Here is an 18,500-nt window from a genome sequence, read left to right on the forward strand (position 1 = left end):
TAAGGAGGGAACGGTGAGACACAGGGTAAGGGATGGAGTACAGCCCCCCCCCACCCCCCCCACCCCCCACCACACACACACACACACATTTATTGCTAATTCTTGGAAAATTAATAAACATGATTCATCACAACATATGATGTTGAAAGAGGAAAAACATACCAGTACATAGTACATAGTAATACAGTGATGCAGAGGACGAAAACCCTGCATGAGAACCCCGTGAATCAGTCTCGTATGGTAGGAATTCTGGCCTAGGCAGGAAGAGGTGACAGCTTAGTAACGCGGCTGTCAGGTCACCCCGCCAGGCGTCGGGAATAACGGAAACGAGTACCTCGCTTGACACTTTTTGTATGTAACTCTGGAAATGCCAATGTCCCAGATAAAATAATGGAAGGGTCAGTCACCTAACAGTGACTCACAGGCAAGGGAAACTGAGGTGAGCATGGAGCAGGTTGGCGAGTCACGTCACAGCGTGCCCCCCCCCCTCACCTGTACACTGTGACATTACGACAGATAACACGGTACCTACTATTACAGAAGACAGTGAAAATGTACGTTGTAAGTACCGGAACAGTAAATGATAATTGAGGAGAGTCTTGTTACAATCACGCAGCCTTTCGATTTAGACATATTGTAACACGGAAAGAAATAGCAAATGTGAAAACCTTAAGACGCTCCGACAGTTTACGTGGTGGTCACATCGGCTGTTCATATGTTGTACTTTTCATAATTTCACTCTAAAAGTTCAATCACATTATACATATGTGAGCTGATTATTCCATGTTTTCTGCGTTGTACTTTTCTTAATTTCACTTTAAATGTTCGGTCGTATTATGTAGGCTGCATGTAAGATAATTACTTGCCGTCTTTCACTTCAAGATTTAGTGTTTGAGGTGAGGGGAGGTGCGCACTGTATACAATGTTCCGTGTCACGCTGTGGTGCTGACTGAGTCCTCCATGGATAGGTGGTGACGCACTACAAGGACAAGGGTAAAACTGAATCATCGTAAACTCGTCCATCGCAGCACGTATTCACAGCACCGCCACACAGCCGCGCGCCGCACAGGGATCAGTAAAATGGAACACAGAGACACAGCGAATCGATCCAGCGAGTCACCGGTTCACAGGAAAGATGAATGAAAGGGACCTAAAGCAAGCTCCGTACATCTGGACGAGTCCGAAAGATGTTCAGGAGATGGAATGAGGCAGGTGATGCAGGACGTTTATATATATGGATGGGGTGAATACGTATTATATTTCACAGGAGGGTGGGCAGGTGCAGGGGGGCGTGGGGGGTTCTCTCCCCCTATAGAACCCTCTGGACTCCAGGCTGGGGGGTCGAGGACGCTGGGAGCCACTGGAGCTTGTGCGTGTTGATACCTGAGGGTGTTTAGCACAGTTTATGGTAAAGAAACTACGCCTTATGCAGCGCTAGAGAAAATGTTTACTTCAAGAGTAACTAAACACAAACATCACCATTAAATTTCCTCAAACAGTTACATTTTTGACCATATGAACCACTCAAGAACTGCATTTTTATCTACCGAGAGGAGCTTCATACAATGTTTTCCAAGAGTGAATCAGCCTTCTGCATAAGTGATGATTTATGTCTGTGTGTTGGGAGGAGGAATTAGAACTCTCATTTCTCAGGTACTGGGCTTCGTTTGTGCCAGGAAGAGAGAGTTTGATATGCACAGGGGACTGACCTGACCGGCGTGGAAGCGACCTCGGTACAGCGTGACGTAGGAATTGGAGGGGTTGGAGTCTCCTGGGCGAGGGGGAGCCGTGGGCCACCGGCTCATGTTGAATACCATCTTGACCACCTGAAATACGACGTTAGGTCATCCCAACACCCCAAGAGTCGGACCAACGTTGCCAGAATGTCGTACTCTGCCTCTTATGTTTGCCGATTTCCGACCCCAAAACTGCTTTCATCACCCAAATAACTGCATTCAAATATGGATATCGTTTAAATGGTTAATTATTGGTGCTTTTTGGCAACAGTAATGGGTTAAAAACCGGTAAATACGCGGATTTTGAGTACGATAATCTGGCAACGGTGCCCAAGACCCCGTCAAACTGTATCCCAGCACTATACCAAAGCAACACACCATCACTTGACGCCACATACACACTGTAACTCACCAAAACAACACACTACCACACGCCCACATACCCACCTTACCATAGCTGGGCGTTATCGCGATAAGTTATCGCGATACTTTATCGCTGATAACAAAATCGGGTTATCGGCCATCCGCTACTTATTTAAATATATATCGGTATCTTCGTTACTTTTGTTACCAAACTAGCGATAATCGCTACTTTTTTCCGCCTCTCAGATAAAAAAACGTTGTCTCCTTACTGCGCATGCGTGGCCCGGTGTTGTATGAAAAAACTTCGGGGTATGAAATATCTTCGGTGATGAGATTTCATACTTAGATCATGAAAATTAAAACACTAGGTTATTTTTTTATGCTACTCAAAAATCAATATATCATAGAGAAAAATCATTTAACTTTGCCCCAAAAATGATTATCCACTGCTTCAAATTTGATATTCCATATTCGTTTGTGACCATGCCATGATACTGAAGGCACCCGGTGTTGTGTTATTTGGTGTCCCATCGTCAAAAGCTGGCGCTTTTGTTTATAAACACTGGTCTCTCGTGAACTGCGCATGCTCAGACCATTAAGTGTAGACCTGTACAGTCTCACAATGCTTTTTTAACACATTAAGAGTTGCTGGAAAGCTGAATCAAACATACAGTACCACCATCCTCGCTGTTTCTAGAACGACGTACACTCTGTACATATAAATACAACTCGTACAGAGTGTCGTTCTAGAAACAGCGAGGATGGTGGTAGTGGTGACCTTACCAATATACCAAGATACATTACTCTATCCCCATAAAGGACATCATAAACAAAGATCCCAGCACTATGCCAATGCAACACACCATCACTTGACGCCACACACACTGTAACTCACCAAAACAACACACTACCACACGCCCACATACCCTAACCTTCCCACACCTTACCAATATACCAAGACACATTACACTATCCCCATAAAGGACATCATAAACAAAGATCCCATACCACCACAAATCACTATATCATATCCTCCCGCCACACCAACCCAGTGCATGTCGCATCATCATCACACCAGCAGGCATAACTTTTAAAGGGGCTATTACACTGGGCAAATTTTCCGTGGATCTTCAGTCAAACCACGATTTCCGCTAGCCTGGTTCTCATTTGTTTCTTGTAATTGCTGCTGCTGATAATGATGGTGAGTAATACCGTCGTCCTTCGGTGAAATCTACCGTAGCTTTGGAAGATCCTGGATACGTCAGAAAACCACGGAAATATGAGAACCACGCCAGCGGAAATCGTGGTTTGACTGAAGATCCACGGAAAATTTGCCCAGTGTAATAGCCCCTTTAGATGAGGTGAGCCAAGGCACCACATGAGCCAGTACCTGCTGCTTGAAGATCTTGGTGGCCAGGGTGTACAGGATGGGGTTGAGGGCCGAGTTGACGGGCAGTACAAAGACAGCGAGCCAGGCGTACAGTGTCTTGTCGATCACAACACCTGGAATGAAGGAAACAGGTAAGAGAGGTAAAGGAAAGGAAAAATTGTGATGGGGTGTTACTACGGTGAAGGGAGGAGTGAAAAGGGTGTGCAGGGGGGGTGTTAGTAAGCCTGGAATCAAGGTACTAGGGAAGTGAGGTGGAGGATGGAAAGGGGTGTGAAGGGGTGTGTTAGCAAGGATAAATTTTGGATGCTCTTCATGAGATTATGCTTCCATGCTTAAGACATCAAAACACAGAACCCCTTCTACACACCTCAGACCATAATACGACACTCGAAGCGTGTCAAGTTGTCAACACACCTCCCGGGACAAAAAACACCTTATGCTTGTGATGAAAGGCATACAAAATATCACCACAACACACACATAAAAAAAAAAAAACAATGCCCAACCACACATTTCACACACAGCACAACACCACACGCAATGCAAGGCGACACACACAACATCCAGACCTTGAACGTGACTGAACTACTAACAACAACAACAACCATCACTTCCCTAATAACACTCACTACACTATTCCAACGTGTCCAAGGGTGAGAGGCATTCAACAAAACACCTCACATCACAGAAAACCTCAAAGCCTATCAACATCCCCCCCTCCGCAACACACCCCACGAGGCAAGACAACCCACCTCCCAGGGCGATGAACTTGATTATGATGACTGGCATCCAACAGAGGAAGTCGGTGCCCACGATGAAGGCAAAGCGCTTCACCAACACGCGGTCCTGCTTCTCCTGGGTGGACCGCAAGGAGCTCTGGGATTCCCTGATGGAGATAATCATCCTCCCGTAGGCGTAGGCGATGAACATGAAGGCCACCAAGTTGAAGCCGATGAAGATGATGGCCGAGTGTTCCCACGCCTGCGATAGAATAGTGGAATGTGAATGAAAGAGATGTGAGGATGGGATTTGGGTCCATTAACTTTTTACTGAGACTGCACAAAAGGTAAATATACAATAAATACAAGTTAAAAAATACCTGTAACATGGAAATCACAAAATGAAGGATATCAAAGATTATTCAGACTTTATTCCCGAGGTTTACTGGTACTCCCCTCTTAAAGTTTTAGTAGAAGAAAGGAGAGAACGAGGAAAAGCAAAAATTCTAGAGATAACAGTGAAGAAAAGAAAATATGCAGAATGAAACGCTATTTGAAGTCCAGAAAAGATAATGTTTGGAACAGAAAGAGGGAAGGGGAGGAGCAGGTAATTAGTATCGGAAAGAAAATAACGAATCTTAGGAAGGAAAACTTTAAACATGGAAGAGAAGGAAAGAGGGATCAAGCTGAAAATCGTGGGTCCAATGAAAGCATCCAGACAAATTGGTAGGGGATTAGAGGAAACAAATGCAGAGAAGATACGAGTGACTGAAAGAGAGATTATAAGAGAAAGAGAAGGAATAGAAAAACTGTCCGGGAAGTATTAATGAGGACAGAAACATGAAATACTGAGGAAAGCCACGAACCCTGTCAGTGATGATTGGCCAGCACAGCAAAAGTACTATGGCGAACAAAGAGAAGAAAATTATGTAGGAAATAATATCCCATACCCGGCCTTCCTCCTCCTCCTCCTCCCCCTCCTCCTCCTCCTCCTCCTCCTTCTCCTCCTCCTCCTCTTCTTCCTTGTTTTCTTTACCTCCTCTTAATTTCAGTGTCCCTTCTTCCTCCTCGATTTCTTTTACCTCTTTTTTTTCCTTCATGTCTCCTCTCCCATGTTTACCTTCACTTATTTTTCTCTTAATATCACCTCCTCCTCCTCCTCTTCCTCTTCCTCCTCCTCCTCCTCTTCCTCGTGTCCCTTTACCTCTTTTTTTTTTTTCAACATCTCGTTTGCTTAAACATTTTTATTTTGCAATGCTTCCATCTTCTTCTCCTCCTCCTTTTCGTTTTCCTTTACCATTTTTTTTCAAAGTCTCCTCGTGCTCTTCCTCCTCCTCCTTCTCCTCCTCCTTCTCCTCCTCCTCCTTCTCTTCGTTTTCCTTAACCCTTTTTTTTCCGAACATTTCTTTCTCGTTTTCTTTGACCTCTGATTTTCCATTGCCTCTTCCTCCTCCTCCCCCTCCTCCTCCTCCTCCTTCTCCTCCTCCTCCTGCTCCTCCTCCTCCTCCTCCTTATCCTCCTCCTCCTCCTCCTCCTCCTCCTCCTCCTCCTCCTCCTCTCACCTTGGCGTAGGGGTCGTGTATGTGGAGGGGCAGACACATCCCGTTGCTCCCGTAGAAGTTATCCCCGTAGTAGGTGAGTCCGCTGATCGGGAGGAGAGCAATGCCCGCCGCCAGCATCCAGGTGCAGCCCATCACCACCACGGCGGCCCGCAGCGTCCTCTCCTTCAGCGTGAGCGGGTGCACGATGGAGAAGTAGCGGTCGAGGGTGATGGTGGTGAGCGTGAACACCGACGCCTCCGAGCTGAGAGTGCTGAGGAACCCTGAGAGATGGAGGTTGTGAGAATACTGGAGAAGATGTATTATTATTTTTTTTTACAGTAAAGGAAGCAGCTCAAGGGCAAAACAGCGGATGGCCCGCTGGTCACTGCCCCTATAGAAAAGAGTTTAGAGGAGAGGCCAAAAGAGAGGTCAATTTCGGGAGGAGAGGTGTCTCGAAACATCTCCTCCTGAAAAGATTAATGTATGGAGCAATCAGAAGGAAGGGGTATGTTTTTATTTTGTGTGTGTGTGTGAGTGTGTTTGTTGTTGAGTTGAGTTATAGTAGCGGAGTGGATTTATTATTGTTTGTGTTTGTTTTCATTGGTAAGTTGAATTGTTCGATGCTGTTGTTCTTATGCTACATCCACACACACACACACACACACACACACACACACACACACACTCACCACACAGGTTGCACTGCCATGACCGTCTCCAGGTGTACTCGTGTCGAATATACGTGCCCCTGAAGGACGCGTCGTAGGAGGCGATGACGAAGAGGTAAATGCCCATCAGGAAGTCCGAGAGCGAGAGGTTCTTGATGTAGAAGGAGTGAACCTGATTGGGCTCCTTCACCACGAATCGGCCAATCAGAACGACAAGGTTCCCCACGCAGGCCAGGATCCCCATCGCCCACACACTGTAAAAAGGGGATGGAGTTGGAAGCAAACATTGAGGCGAAGGATGCTGAAAGAGAGGTACGAGAGGGCGAGAAAAAGAAGAGATATGAAAGGAAGCTGAAAGTGAGGTACGAGAGGGCGAGAAAAAGAAGGGAAAAGAAAGAAGAGATAAGAAAGGAAGCTGGAAGAGAGATACAAGAGGGCGAGAGAAAGGAGAGATAAGAGAGAAGAGTTAAGAGAGATAAAAGAAAGGTGATGGAGATGGGAACAGAAAGTGAGGAAAAGAAGCTGAAAGAAAGGACGAGAAAAATAAGAGATAAGGGAGAAGAAAAAAGGAAGATGACGTAGAAGGAACCAGACAGTGATACGAAGGAAGCTAAAAAGAGAGGTACGAAAGGGTGAGAGAAAGGAGAGATAAGAGAGAGATAAGAGAGACGAGAAGGGAAGGCGATGGAGATGAAACCAGATAGTACGACGAAGAGAGGTACAAGAGGGAGTGAAAATGAAGAGATAAGAGAAAGGAAGGTGATGGAAATGGAGCCAGATAGTGAGGTGAAGGAAGGTAAAATAGAGGCAGGTACGAGAGGACGAGAAGAAGGAAGCAAAAAAAAGGAAGGGCGGTGATGAAGACGGACGGAGGGAGAGGAGAGAAGGAATGCAAACTCAGAAAACGGGAAATAAAGGCAATTATACAGAAGGGGAGGAAGAGAGGAAGAAAGGGGATAGTAAGAAAAGGAATAGGAAGAAACGTGAGAGGAAGAAAATTATAGAGAAAAGGAGAAGAGGATAGGGAAAGAGTGAGGAAGAAAAAAAGGAGAAAACGTGAGGTGGAGAGAGAAGAGAATGAGAGTGAACGGGAGGAAGAGGGGAAAAGGAGAAAATTAAGGGACAAAAGGTCTGGAATGGACGTGGAAGGCAAATAGAGGGGATTCAAGGAAGGACAATGGAGGTTAAAATATAACGTGAAAATGATTGTAAGGGAGGAAAAACAATGAAGAGAAGGAGAGTTAGGAAATTAAGTGAAGACAACGACGAGGGCGGGATATATCGAAAGGTTAAGCAGCGTAGGACTGGGAAGGAAAGGCCAATGAGGAAAACGGAAAAGAAAAAGAAGGTAAACGAATAAAGTAAGAAATGAAAGCTACAAAATGGAACATACAGAACGAAAGCAATAAAGAAATACCGATGAGAGTTGAAAAGTTAAGCAACGTCTGACTGTGAAGGAAAGGCCAATGAGGAGAACGAATAAGAGAAAGAAGGTAAACGAATAATGGAAGAAATAAAAGCTACAAAATGAAACATACAGAACGACAGCAATGGAAAAATACCGAACGAGAGCGTCCCACCACAGCAAACCCGACGCGTTCTAAAACAAGTATCCATGAATTGATAGCCCATCTATACCTGGCGACATTTCGAAATTCCAATCATTTCGCATGAACCGCTTGCACCAGATTTTGAAATAAAGAGAATGAAATGTATCGTTTCAATTAATCTGATTCTGTTAAGTGTGCTGCGGCTACGAAAAAATGTTTGATGGATCCGAGAGATGATTGATAACACCAGCACTAAAAATGAACAGACGTGATTGAAATAAAACGAATGAAAAACGTGCACTTGGTAAAACTGAATAAAATAAAAGTGAAGAAATAAAAAATTACATTCCAAATATTGGGATGAGTCTCACGCACACATAAAATTGCAAATTTGATTTGTGATGCTATAGCAGAGGTAACACCCACACCCACACCCACACACACACACACACCCACAAAAAAAAAAAAAAAAAAAAAAAAAACATTTAGCTATTCAACGCCCACTTAACCAAACACAAAAGTATGATTATAATTTATGAACCTAATAACCCCCCCCCCCCCTCCCCCCCGCTCTGATTAGAACATGACCTTAACACACGTCATTCCTAGACATAAAAAGTATAGACGAAAAACAAATCAAGGTCAAAATAGATACATAAATGTTGAAACCAAAAAACACATACGTCAATAAATGAACAAACAAGTGAAAACAGAAAAAAAAACAATAACCGTGACCTCCGCTTCGAACTCACCTGACTCTGAGAACGAGGCTGTCGAGCAGGTGTTCCACGGAGGAGATGCCGTCCCCCTTGGGCTCGCACACCCGCACGTGGAGGGCCAGGGAACACAGCTGGAACTCGTCGAAATAGCTGCGGGGAGGAGGAAGGAGAGAATGTTAAAGGAGAAAAAGAGAGAGTGTTGAAGAAGAGAACGTGAGAGAGCATAGGGAGAGATTGCTGAAGGAGAAAAAGAGACTGCTGAAAGAGAGAGGGGCGAAGGAGAGAGGGACGAAAGAGAAAAGAGTGGGTGAGGGGGATAGTAGAGAGAAGATGAGAGATGAAAGTAGATGAAAAAAAGGTGACCGGAGACGAAATAAGAGGATAAGGGAGAGAAAGTGCGGAACGAAGGAGAAAAAGGGGGAGAAAGGGAAGGAAGGAAGGAGAAAAAAGCTCATTGAAGAGAAACGAAAAAAGGTGACCAGAGAAGAAAGAAGAGGAGAAGGAAAAGCAGGTGAAGGACAATGTAGAAAAAAAAAAGAGACAAAAGAAGGGACGGGAAAGGAGAGAATGCTGAGGAATGGAGGGGAAAAAAAGAGTTTGAAGGGGAAGGAGAAAAGGAGAAAAAATAGCTCAGCGAGGAGAAGAAAAAGTGACCAGAGACAACGGAAAAGCATAAGGGAAAGAAGGTGAAGGACGATGCAGAAAATACGGATGAAGGGGAGAGAAAAGAAAAATACAGCTCCGTGAAAAGATGCAAAAAGTGACCAGAGGCGAGAGAAAGAGGTAAAGAAAAGAATGATATTGCCTGGGGTACGAGAGAGAAAAAGTTATCAAAGTCGGAAAAAAGATGATAGAGAGAAGAAAATGAATGGGAAAGAAATGAAAGGAGTAGGAGATGATGAGCAATTAGAAGGCATGCAGACGAAGATGGAAATGCCTTGAGGATGATGGGAGAGAAACGGACGGATGAGAGATGAAAGAGGCAGAAAACATACGAAGAGGAAAAGGAAATTAGCTAAGAGAGAGATTTTTTTTACGGAATGTGGAGGCAAACCAATGACAAGAAAAATAATAAAAAAAACTCCCACGACAAACAAAATACAAAGAAAGTGAACAATAAATTTAGAATCAGAGACGTCTAAGTATTCCCCTTGAAAAGTTACAAAGGAAAGTATAAATAATGTGGAAGGAAGGCTGCTCCAGGACTTAATTGGACTATTAGAACCCCCCAAAGAGACCTTGCATTTAATTCCAGATACTTCTTGCTACCCCCTTCAATTAATTAAAAAAGTATCATTTAATTAAGATAGGAAGGATGAAATACAAGAGATGAAATCCTGCTCCTGAGTTTACGAGAGAGAGAGAGAGAGAGAGAGAGAGAGAGAGAGAGAGAGATGGAATAATTAGAACACTGGTTTGCTCTTTCATTAAAACGTTGCGCCCACTATGGATGAACTGGAGAGGAAAGGCTTGTGTAGATATGCCGCGAGAAAGATTGGGGGCATGCAACGGTGCCAGATTGTCGTACTCAGCCTCTTATGTTTGCCGATTTCAGACCCAAAAACTGCCTCCTCAACCCCAATAACTGCCTTCATATATGGTTATCGTTAAAATGGTCAATTATTGGTGTTTTTTTGGCAATAGCTATGGCTCAGAAACCGGTAAATACGAGGCTCTGAGTACGATAATCTAGCAACGGTGAGGGCATGCACTTGACAATTTGAGAGGAACCCTGAGCATGAAAAACAGATCCAATATAGTGAGAGAAGGAGCATTGCAGCGAAGCATGAGAGGATTCAAAAGGATGATTGTCGGAAAGAGCTCAGCGGGAACGGGAAGGAATAACGAAAAGACCAGAAAAAAGATGGAAGAGGAGGGGATGAAAATTAAAGAAAAAGAAAAAAAGAGTACGGAGGGGACACTGGAAAACCTGAGAAACTAAAACCGAGAAATATAAGATACAGAGGAAAGGAAAGGAAAGAAAACGATGAAGGGAAGCACTAATGGGAGAAAGAACGAAGAAAAAGAGGGCAAGAGGGGAGAAATAGAAGAGCAAATATGAGGAAACCAGGACATGGAAATAGTAAAGGGAAGGGAATATATATTTGGGGCCTGAGACTGAAGGGCAGGAGGCTGGGACAAAGAACAGGAAAATCACTAACCTGGAGGAAGGGAAAGAGGAACTGAAATTTAGGGAAATGAAATGAAAAAATGGTCACCTTACAAGACATGGAAAAAACAAATCATCTCAGGACTCACACTGTTACTCACTACTACTACTACTACTACGACCACAACAACTGTCATTACCATAAACACTATCAATAAAAAATAACAATAACAATAATATCTCTTACGAGCAATAACACACACAAGAAACAATCTTCCCGAAGCCAATGATTATTCTGTCAGTCCTTCGTTTTGGGGGAATGTATGATGAATGTACATATTTATTTACTGTGCGTGTATGTTTGTGTTCGCTTATTTGTTTCGTGTGTGTGTGTGTGTGTGTGTGTGTGTGTGTGTGTGTGTGTGTGTGTGTGTGTGTGTGTGTGTGTGTCGCTCCCTACATACACACACTCACATGTATTCCAGGTCCTCCATGTCCCCGAATACAGCGGTTTGAGGTCCGTCCTGTAGCTGACTCCCCTGCAGGTTCCTGGTCGGCGATAAAGAAAAAGGGGGATGTTAGGTATATATACATCGAAGCGTAAAAATACAAGTAAAAACAAAGCTAAAAATAGGACTTACATCCCCCCGTTCTCCCCTTCCGCCTTTCCACAAAAAAATAGGCCACAGAACGGTAAACTGAGCCGAGATATTAAAAGGCAACGTAACCGGCTTGGCCCTTAGTATGGAGAGACTTTTTTGTACAGAGAAAAGAGGACGGAAATATGAAACTCCCCGAAAAAATGGTCCACGTAAGCTGTAGTGCAACACGCCTTTCCTTTTCTAATTCTCTCTCTCTCTCTCTCTTCTACCCAATCCTATTCCCTCCTATCCTTGCAAGAGCTCGCGCTTATGATGAAATCTATCTACCTATCTATCTACCATCTATGTAACACGATTTCCTTTTATACTTCTCTCTTTCCCTAACCCTCTCGATCTGTCTATCTATATTATTCTATTCATCTATCTGTCTCTCGCTTTTTCGTGGGTCCTTGATCTCCCTCGCGTCACTCTCTCCTCAGTCTGGCTGTCTCGGTGGATCCACTACACAGGACGGACAGGTACACGGGCGCACGAGTGGCTGGTGAGTGAGGGACGCCGAAGCCCCTCCCTTCTGACACGAGGGTACGGCTGTTGGCAGGTTACATACGAGTCATTTGCCACGCGTTGAGGGGAGGAAATGGGGACGATGGATTCTTAAGTGGAGGACATTATGAGGAAACACAGCTTGACTATTAAGATTAAATGAAAATAGTTGAGTATATAGATTTTTGGTGCGTGTAAAAAGTGAGGAAAGGCTACCATAGAAAACGTGTTAATATTGTAGAATTGAATTGTTTTGGGCTGCATTTAATTATTCTTTTGGCGCATTCGCACACGCGCGCGCACGCACACTCAAAAACAAATGAATGAATGAAAATATGAGAGAGAGAGAGAGAGAGAGAGAGAGAGAGAGAGAGAGAGAGAGAGAGAGAGAGAGAGAGAGAGAGAGAGAGAGAGAGAGAGAGAGAGAGAGAGAGAGAGAGAGAGAGAGAGAGAGAGAGAGAGAGAGAGAGAGAGAGAGAGTGTATGAGCAAGGGAGGGGGAGCATCCACGTTAAAGGTAAAGCAGAGTTCATATTAATTATTCAATGGAAGGGCGAGAAATATACTGACACATTTGCGCGTGCCTCCTCTCTGCCTGATGCCTGTCTGCCTGTGTGTCTGTCTGTCTGTGTGTCTGTCAATGTGTCTGTGTCTTTCTCTCCCTCTGCATCCAACAACCTTTTTTTTCCAGTAGTCAGAGCACAGTGGCACAAAGGAAGGGAAGGGGACACGAAAACGCAAAACCCACACATTTTTTCTACATTTTTATACAGAGAAATATAAATAAATAATAAAAAAAGAAGCATACAATGAAATATCTCTCGTTCTTATATGAGTTTGTCAGGGGCAGGGATACAATTGTTGTTTGTCCAGTACTCAATAACGTTTTTTTTATTTTTTTATCTCGTCTATCAATTAAAAGGCATCTGACGAGCATTGGATTTTGTGTGATTTTTAATATCGTTTGAGGGTTTCGAAGCGACGTATGAGTTAACGGAAGCAGGGCACGTTGTTGTGATTATTGCTTTATGAGGAGATACTACTCGGAGAGAATGAAGTGAAGCTATTGATCAAAGTTATACGCGACCTCACTGAATGATGCCGTTTCACATTTGTTGTTGGGTGTTAAATTTCTTGTTTCTTGTTCTATTCTTTCTCTTTTTTCTTCTTCCACCTTCTACTTTTCTTCTTTTTACTATTAGCATTCTTCTTCTTCTTCTTCTTTTCCATCTTTTTTCTTGTTCTTCTTGTTCTTGTTCTTGTTCTTCTTTTTCTTCTTCTTTTTCTTCTTCTTCTTTTCTTCTTCTTCTTCTTCTTCTTCTTCTTCTTCTTCTTCTTCTTCTTCTTCTTTTTCATGTTATTATTATTATTTCTTTTTATTAGTATTATTATAACCATTTCTTTTCTTTTCCTACCCCTTCACTGATGTTGTTTTAGTCTTTCTTAGTCCTTGTTTTTCTTTGTTTTTCTTCTATCTTTTTTTTTCTTTTCTTTTTTACTCTTATATCATTCTCCTTATTATTACCGTTATCATTATTACCATTATTATCACCGATCCTTTTCTTCTTTCTTTTCATCTTCTTTTTCTATCCCTTCCTTCCCACTTCAGCACTCCACAACATCGCAACCCATCTGTCACCACAAGCAAAAGACCTTCACTCAAACTTCGTAATTATGCCCTCCCTTCACTCAGGCCCTACTGCCACCACTACATCGACTCCACGCACGCCTCTATCCACTATTCACTCAACTATTCACTACACGCACTACTCACATGGATTCCACCGAGTACAGTTCGCTGAATGTTCCCTGCTCGATCTCCTGCAGTCCGTTGTCCTGAAGAATCCTTGAAAAAAAAAGAGAATGAATAATAAACGGAGATAACGTTAAAAAAAAGATGAAAGAAATGTCAAACGTATCGAGAAATATAGTTAATTAATACAATGATTGAGGGGAGACTGGGGGGGGGGGGGATGATGACTGCTACATACTCCGTTCTCAAATGTCAAACGTATCATTACATAGATTCAAAATTAAAGACAATGCTATGAGATGGAAAGGGAAGGGTGGTCATTATTAAAGTATATATCCTCCGTTCTCAAATGTCAAACGTACCATTACATATAGACAGGAATAAGGACACTGATAGAGGATACGAAAGAAGGGGAAGGATGATCATTTCTAGAGTATATCCTCCGTTCTCAAATGTCAAACGTACCATTACATATAGCCAGGAATAAGGACAATGATAAAGGATGGGAAGGAAAGGGAAGGATGATGATTGCTACAGCGTATATCCTCCGTTCTCAAATGTCAAACGTACCATTACATATAGCCAGGAATAAGGACAATGATAAAGGATGGGAAGGAAAGGGAAGGATGATGATTGCTACAGTGTATATCCTCCGTTCTCAAATGTCAAACGTACCATTACATATAGCCAGGAATAAGGACAATGATAAAGGATGGGAAGGAAAGGGAAGGATGATGATTGCTACAGCGTATATCCTCTGTTCTCAAATGTCAAACGTACCATTACATATAGCAAGGAATAAGGACAATGATAAAGGATACGAAAGAAGGGGAAGGATGATCACTGCTGCATTGCGTATTCCCCTCGTTCCCAAATGCATCCATCAACGACCCTCACTGCATTTGGAAAAGTCACACGCGACCTCGGTTTCCCGTCACGTTTGGTTTCAGCGACGGCGAGGCGTGGAAGCTTTAGGTCGACCTCTCTCAGCGCTCTTGGCGGCTCACTAATGCCAGGCCGCCCTCAGGGGATTGGTGGTGTCTGACGTGACCGGAGAGTGGAAACGAAGGAAAGATGTGACTTTGTCGGAGCGATGCGAGTGAGCTTCTGGCGACGGGACAGGAAATGTGTGATGAGAGCCGCGGTGGTGGTGGTGCTGGCGGAGGTAGAAGTGGAGGTGATCTGTCTGTCTGTCTGTCTTTCTGTCTTTCTGCCCCTCGGATATATTTATTCATGACGTGTGTGTGTGGGTGTGTATGTGCGTGTGTGTGTGTGGGGGGGGGGAGGGGGCAGGGGATTACACGGTTCTTCTTTTTCATCTCCTTCACTCTCCTCGTCTTCTCCTCCTTTTCATTTTTACTCTTATATAATTGTCATCCTTTCCTTTTTCCTTCTTTCTTATCTTGATTTTTTATTCCTGGTTCTCTTCTTTCATATGCTCATCCTCCTCCTCTTCCTTCGTATCGCCTTTCTTATTCTCATACATTATCATAATTTATTCTTTCTCTTTCTCCTGCTCCTCCTCCTCCTCCTCCTCCTCACACCATCCTCTGCTTTAACCATCATCACCATCTCCATCACGAACTGTCTTGAGCAGATGAAGGCGTAGGAGGAATCCTTAGACACGCACGGGTCCTACTCCACGGAAAGCAATAACCGAAAGGATTTGACACTCCGCGATCTCGATGATACGTGTTTCATTCCCTTACAGTGTTCTTCATTGTCCTTATAACAGACGAAGCGTAGTAATGAAGGTCACGGGGACGCAGAGAACAACCTGAGACCTTTACTTTAACTATCATTCTGTTTCACCGCCTTGCTTTGTCCGGAGGGAGAGGAGGAGGAAGAAATGTGAGAGATGAAGAAGAAAATGACGAGGATGAAAAAGAGGTTAAAGATGAAGGAGAATAAGACACGAGGAAGGAAAAAGAGATTAAAGATGAAAATAATAAGAAATGAGGAAAGAAATAGAGATGAAAGATACAGAAAAATAAGACATGGCAAAGAAAAAGAGGAGAGAGATGGAAAAGAACAGAAAATGATGGAGAAAAAGAGGAGAAAGATGAGGAGGAATAAAAAGAAACGAGGAAGAAATGGAGGTGGAAAATGAAGAAGAAAAAATGGAAAGAAAAAAAGAGAAAGACGAAGAAAAAGAAGAAGAAGAAGAAGAAAAAGAAGAAAAAAAATGAAGAAAAAGAAGAAGAAACGAGGAAATAAATCGAGATGGAAGACACAGAAGAACAAGAAAAGAGAAAGAAAATGGGGAGAAAGATAAAGAAAGATAAGGAAATGAGAAAGAAAAAGAGGTCAAAGATGAAGAAAAAGGAGGAATGAAGAAAGAATGAAGAAAAAAATTGAGGCGGAAGATGCAGAAGAATAGGAAATGAAGTAGAAAAAAAAAGAGCAGAAAGATGAAGAAGAAGAGGAAGCGAGGAAGAAATAGAGGAGAAAGATGAAGAAGAGGAAGCGAGGAAGAAATGGTGAAAGATGAAGAAGAAATGGTGAGGAGGAGGAGGGGAAGGACACATATGAAGGAGGGAGGAGGAGGAATGAGAGGAAAACTAAGTGGAAAAGATGATAATCACATGAGAGATCAAAGACGGCGGAGAGGAAAAAGAGAGTGAGAGGGCGAAGGGAGGTGTCTTACATCAGGTTACAATTTACATAACCTGGCGTCACTTGAGTTTTCGGAAGGGCCCGTGAAAACAATGTATCAGAAAAATTACCATAAATCGATCAAAGAGAGAAAAAGAGAGAGAGAAAAAGAGATGAAAAAAAAAGACAGAAAAATATGGAAAAAGAAACAGACAATTATACCGTGAGAGAAAGGAAGAAGAGAGAGAAGCAGACAAAAAAATGATAGAACGGGAAACAGACAGCAAGGTCACAAGGAAGAGGGGAAGAAAGATAGAAAAAAGACCAGAAAATAAATAAATAAACAGAAAGGGAAGTAGAAATAGTATAACACGAGGAGAGAGAGAGAGAGAGAGAGAGAGAGAGAGAGAGAGAGAGAGAGAGAGAGAGAGAGAGAGAGAGAGAGAGAGAGAGAGAGAGAGAGAGAGAGAGAGAGAGAGAGAGAGAGAGAGAGAGAGAGAGAGAGAGAGAGAGAGAGAGAGAGAGAAGAAAAAAAACAGAAAGACAAACAGACGTATAACACTAGACTAGAGAGAAGGAAAAAAACACAGTGAAAAAGACATAAAAAAAAAACACAGACAGAAGCAGAAACGATAAAAAGATTCAACATAAAACGAAGGTAATACACGCAATCGAGACCCTATAAGCATGTAAGAGGAACAAGAAACGCACCAAGCAGCACGAGTCACACTTCATCCCTCAGCACCGTGGGCCGAGACGCGAGGCTGGGCGGGGGCGGCAAGTCTACGTTCAGCATCGGGTAACAGCATCTTGTAAGGCGTCACATTGCCTCGGCGTGCGGCAACGAGGGTCGGGGAAAGAGGGGAAAAAATAGGAGTGTGTGGGCGAGGTCAAGGAGAAAGCGAGGTAGTCTTACTTACAGGGTTTTGAGGCGCGTCAGGCCGTGAAAGGTTCCATTGGTGAGTCTGGTGAGCATGTTCCGCTCCAGAGACCTGTGGGAGGGATGATTGGAGGGGATGAATGTTGGGCGACGCGAAGGCCGGCTGTTAAAGGAAAAATGAGAGGAGGGGTACAAACACAGAGGAAAGGAGAGGATGGAATCGAAGGCAAGCTTGAGAAGTAAGAAAATACAGAGAAATAAAAATAAGAAAGGGAAAAGGAGAAGGGAAGGAAAAAAACAAACATCAAGTGAAAACAGTGGAAGGGAGAGGGAGGAACCAGAGACAAGGAGAAGGAAGGCAAAGGAAAAGGGAGAAAGAAATGAAACTAAGAAAGGGAGAATAAAGGACAAAAAAATAAAAACTAGAGAAGCAGTAACAGGAAGAGGAAGGAAGGAAGGACAAGACGAAATCGAGAGGCAAGATTGAAAAGGAATAAATGGCAGAGAGAAACAAAACTAAGAACGAAAAAAGGGAGGAAGAAAGGAAAAAAATATCTGGAAAAATCATGAAAACTCGACGAAAGAATGAGCGCAAGACGACACACAGAGGCAAGCTTGAGATGGAAGAAAAGGCAGAGAGAAACATAACTAAGAACGAAAAATGGGAGGAAGAAAGGAACAAATATCTGGAAAAATCATGGAAATTCGACGAAAGAATGAGCGCAAAACGACAGACAGAGGCAAGCTTGAGAGGGAAGAAAAGGAAACAAAAAAAAAATATCTGAAGGAAATAGTACACAGACAAACAATGAATGGATGGATAAAAGACGTCGAAGGAGGGGAGAAAAGAAAAAGGAGATAAGAAAGAGGGAAGATAATGACGATGGCTAAATAATAAGTGGGACGGAGATGAAACGATGATTACAAGACGTCACTAAGGGAAGAAATTGCAAGGAAAGAAGGAACAGGATGAAAATGCGGATAACCAGAGAAGCAGATGGAGGGATATGAAAGAACAAATAATCAGCGGCTCAAAAGGAAGAAAGGAAAAGCGCAGCGGGACAAAGGAAATAATAAGAATGGAATAACAGCGAGAGAAGCAAGGATATGAGACCATCGTGTTAGTGAGAAATGCGGAGAGGAGAACTTGAGAGAGAAACATCAGTGGAATACAAACGGAAAGGAATATAAAAGAGGATCATAAAGGAAGAGGGAAAACGCAGTAGGACAAAAGATACAAAGAAAACGTACTAGCAAGCGAAGCAAGGACATGAGACCGTGATGATAACAAGTGCGACATACGGAGAAGGAAACTGAGAGAGAGAGAGAGAG

At 43.1% G+C, this 18,500-nt stretch overlaps 1 protein-coding gene across 1 annotated transcript in view; it reads right to left on the reverse strand.

Moving 5' to 3' along the window:
* Positions 1 to 100: 100 nt before the first annotated feature.
* The window catches only part of LOC127001885 (relaxin receptor 1-like), a 39,400-nt gene continuing 21,000 nt past the window's right edge, over positions 101 to 18,500 (reverse strand). Inside the window, exons 11-20 of the mRNA XM_050867121.1 lie at positions 17,209 to 17,280; positions 13,715 to 13,786; positions 11,271 to 11,345; positions 8,720 to 8,836; positions 6,439 to 6,671; positions 5,771 to 6,030; positions 4,242 to 4,470; positions 3,490 to 3,602; positions 1,710 to 1,826; positions 101 to 1,383 (exon numbers count right to left, since the gene is read on the reverse strand). Of these exons, the coding sequence (XP_050723078.1) occupies positions 1,255 to 1,383; positions 1,710 to 1,826; positions 3,490 to 3,602; positions 4,242 to 4,470; positions 5,771 to 6,030; positions 6,439 to 6,671; positions 8,720 to 8,836; positions 11,271 to 11,345; positions 13,715 to 13,786; positions 17,209 to 17,280 (1,417 nt within the window). The 3' untranslated portion in view covers positions 101 to 1,254. The remainder of the gene's footprint in view (positions 1,384 to 1,709; positions 1,827 to 3,489; positions 3,603 to 4,241; positions 4,471 to 5,770; positions 6,031 to 6,438; positions 6,672 to 8,719; positions 8,837 to 11,270; positions 11,346 to 13,714; positions 13,787 to 17,208; positions 17,281 to 18,500) is intronic.

The sequence above is a fragment of the Eriocheir sinensis genome, chromosome 2, assembly GCF_024679095.1.
Source record: "Eriocheir sinensis breed Jianghai 21 chromosome 2, ASM2467909v1, whole genome shotgun sequence".
Taxonomy (NCBI): Eukaryota; Metazoa; Arthropoda; class Malacostraca; order Decapoda; family Varunidae; genus Eriocheir; species Eriocheir sinensis.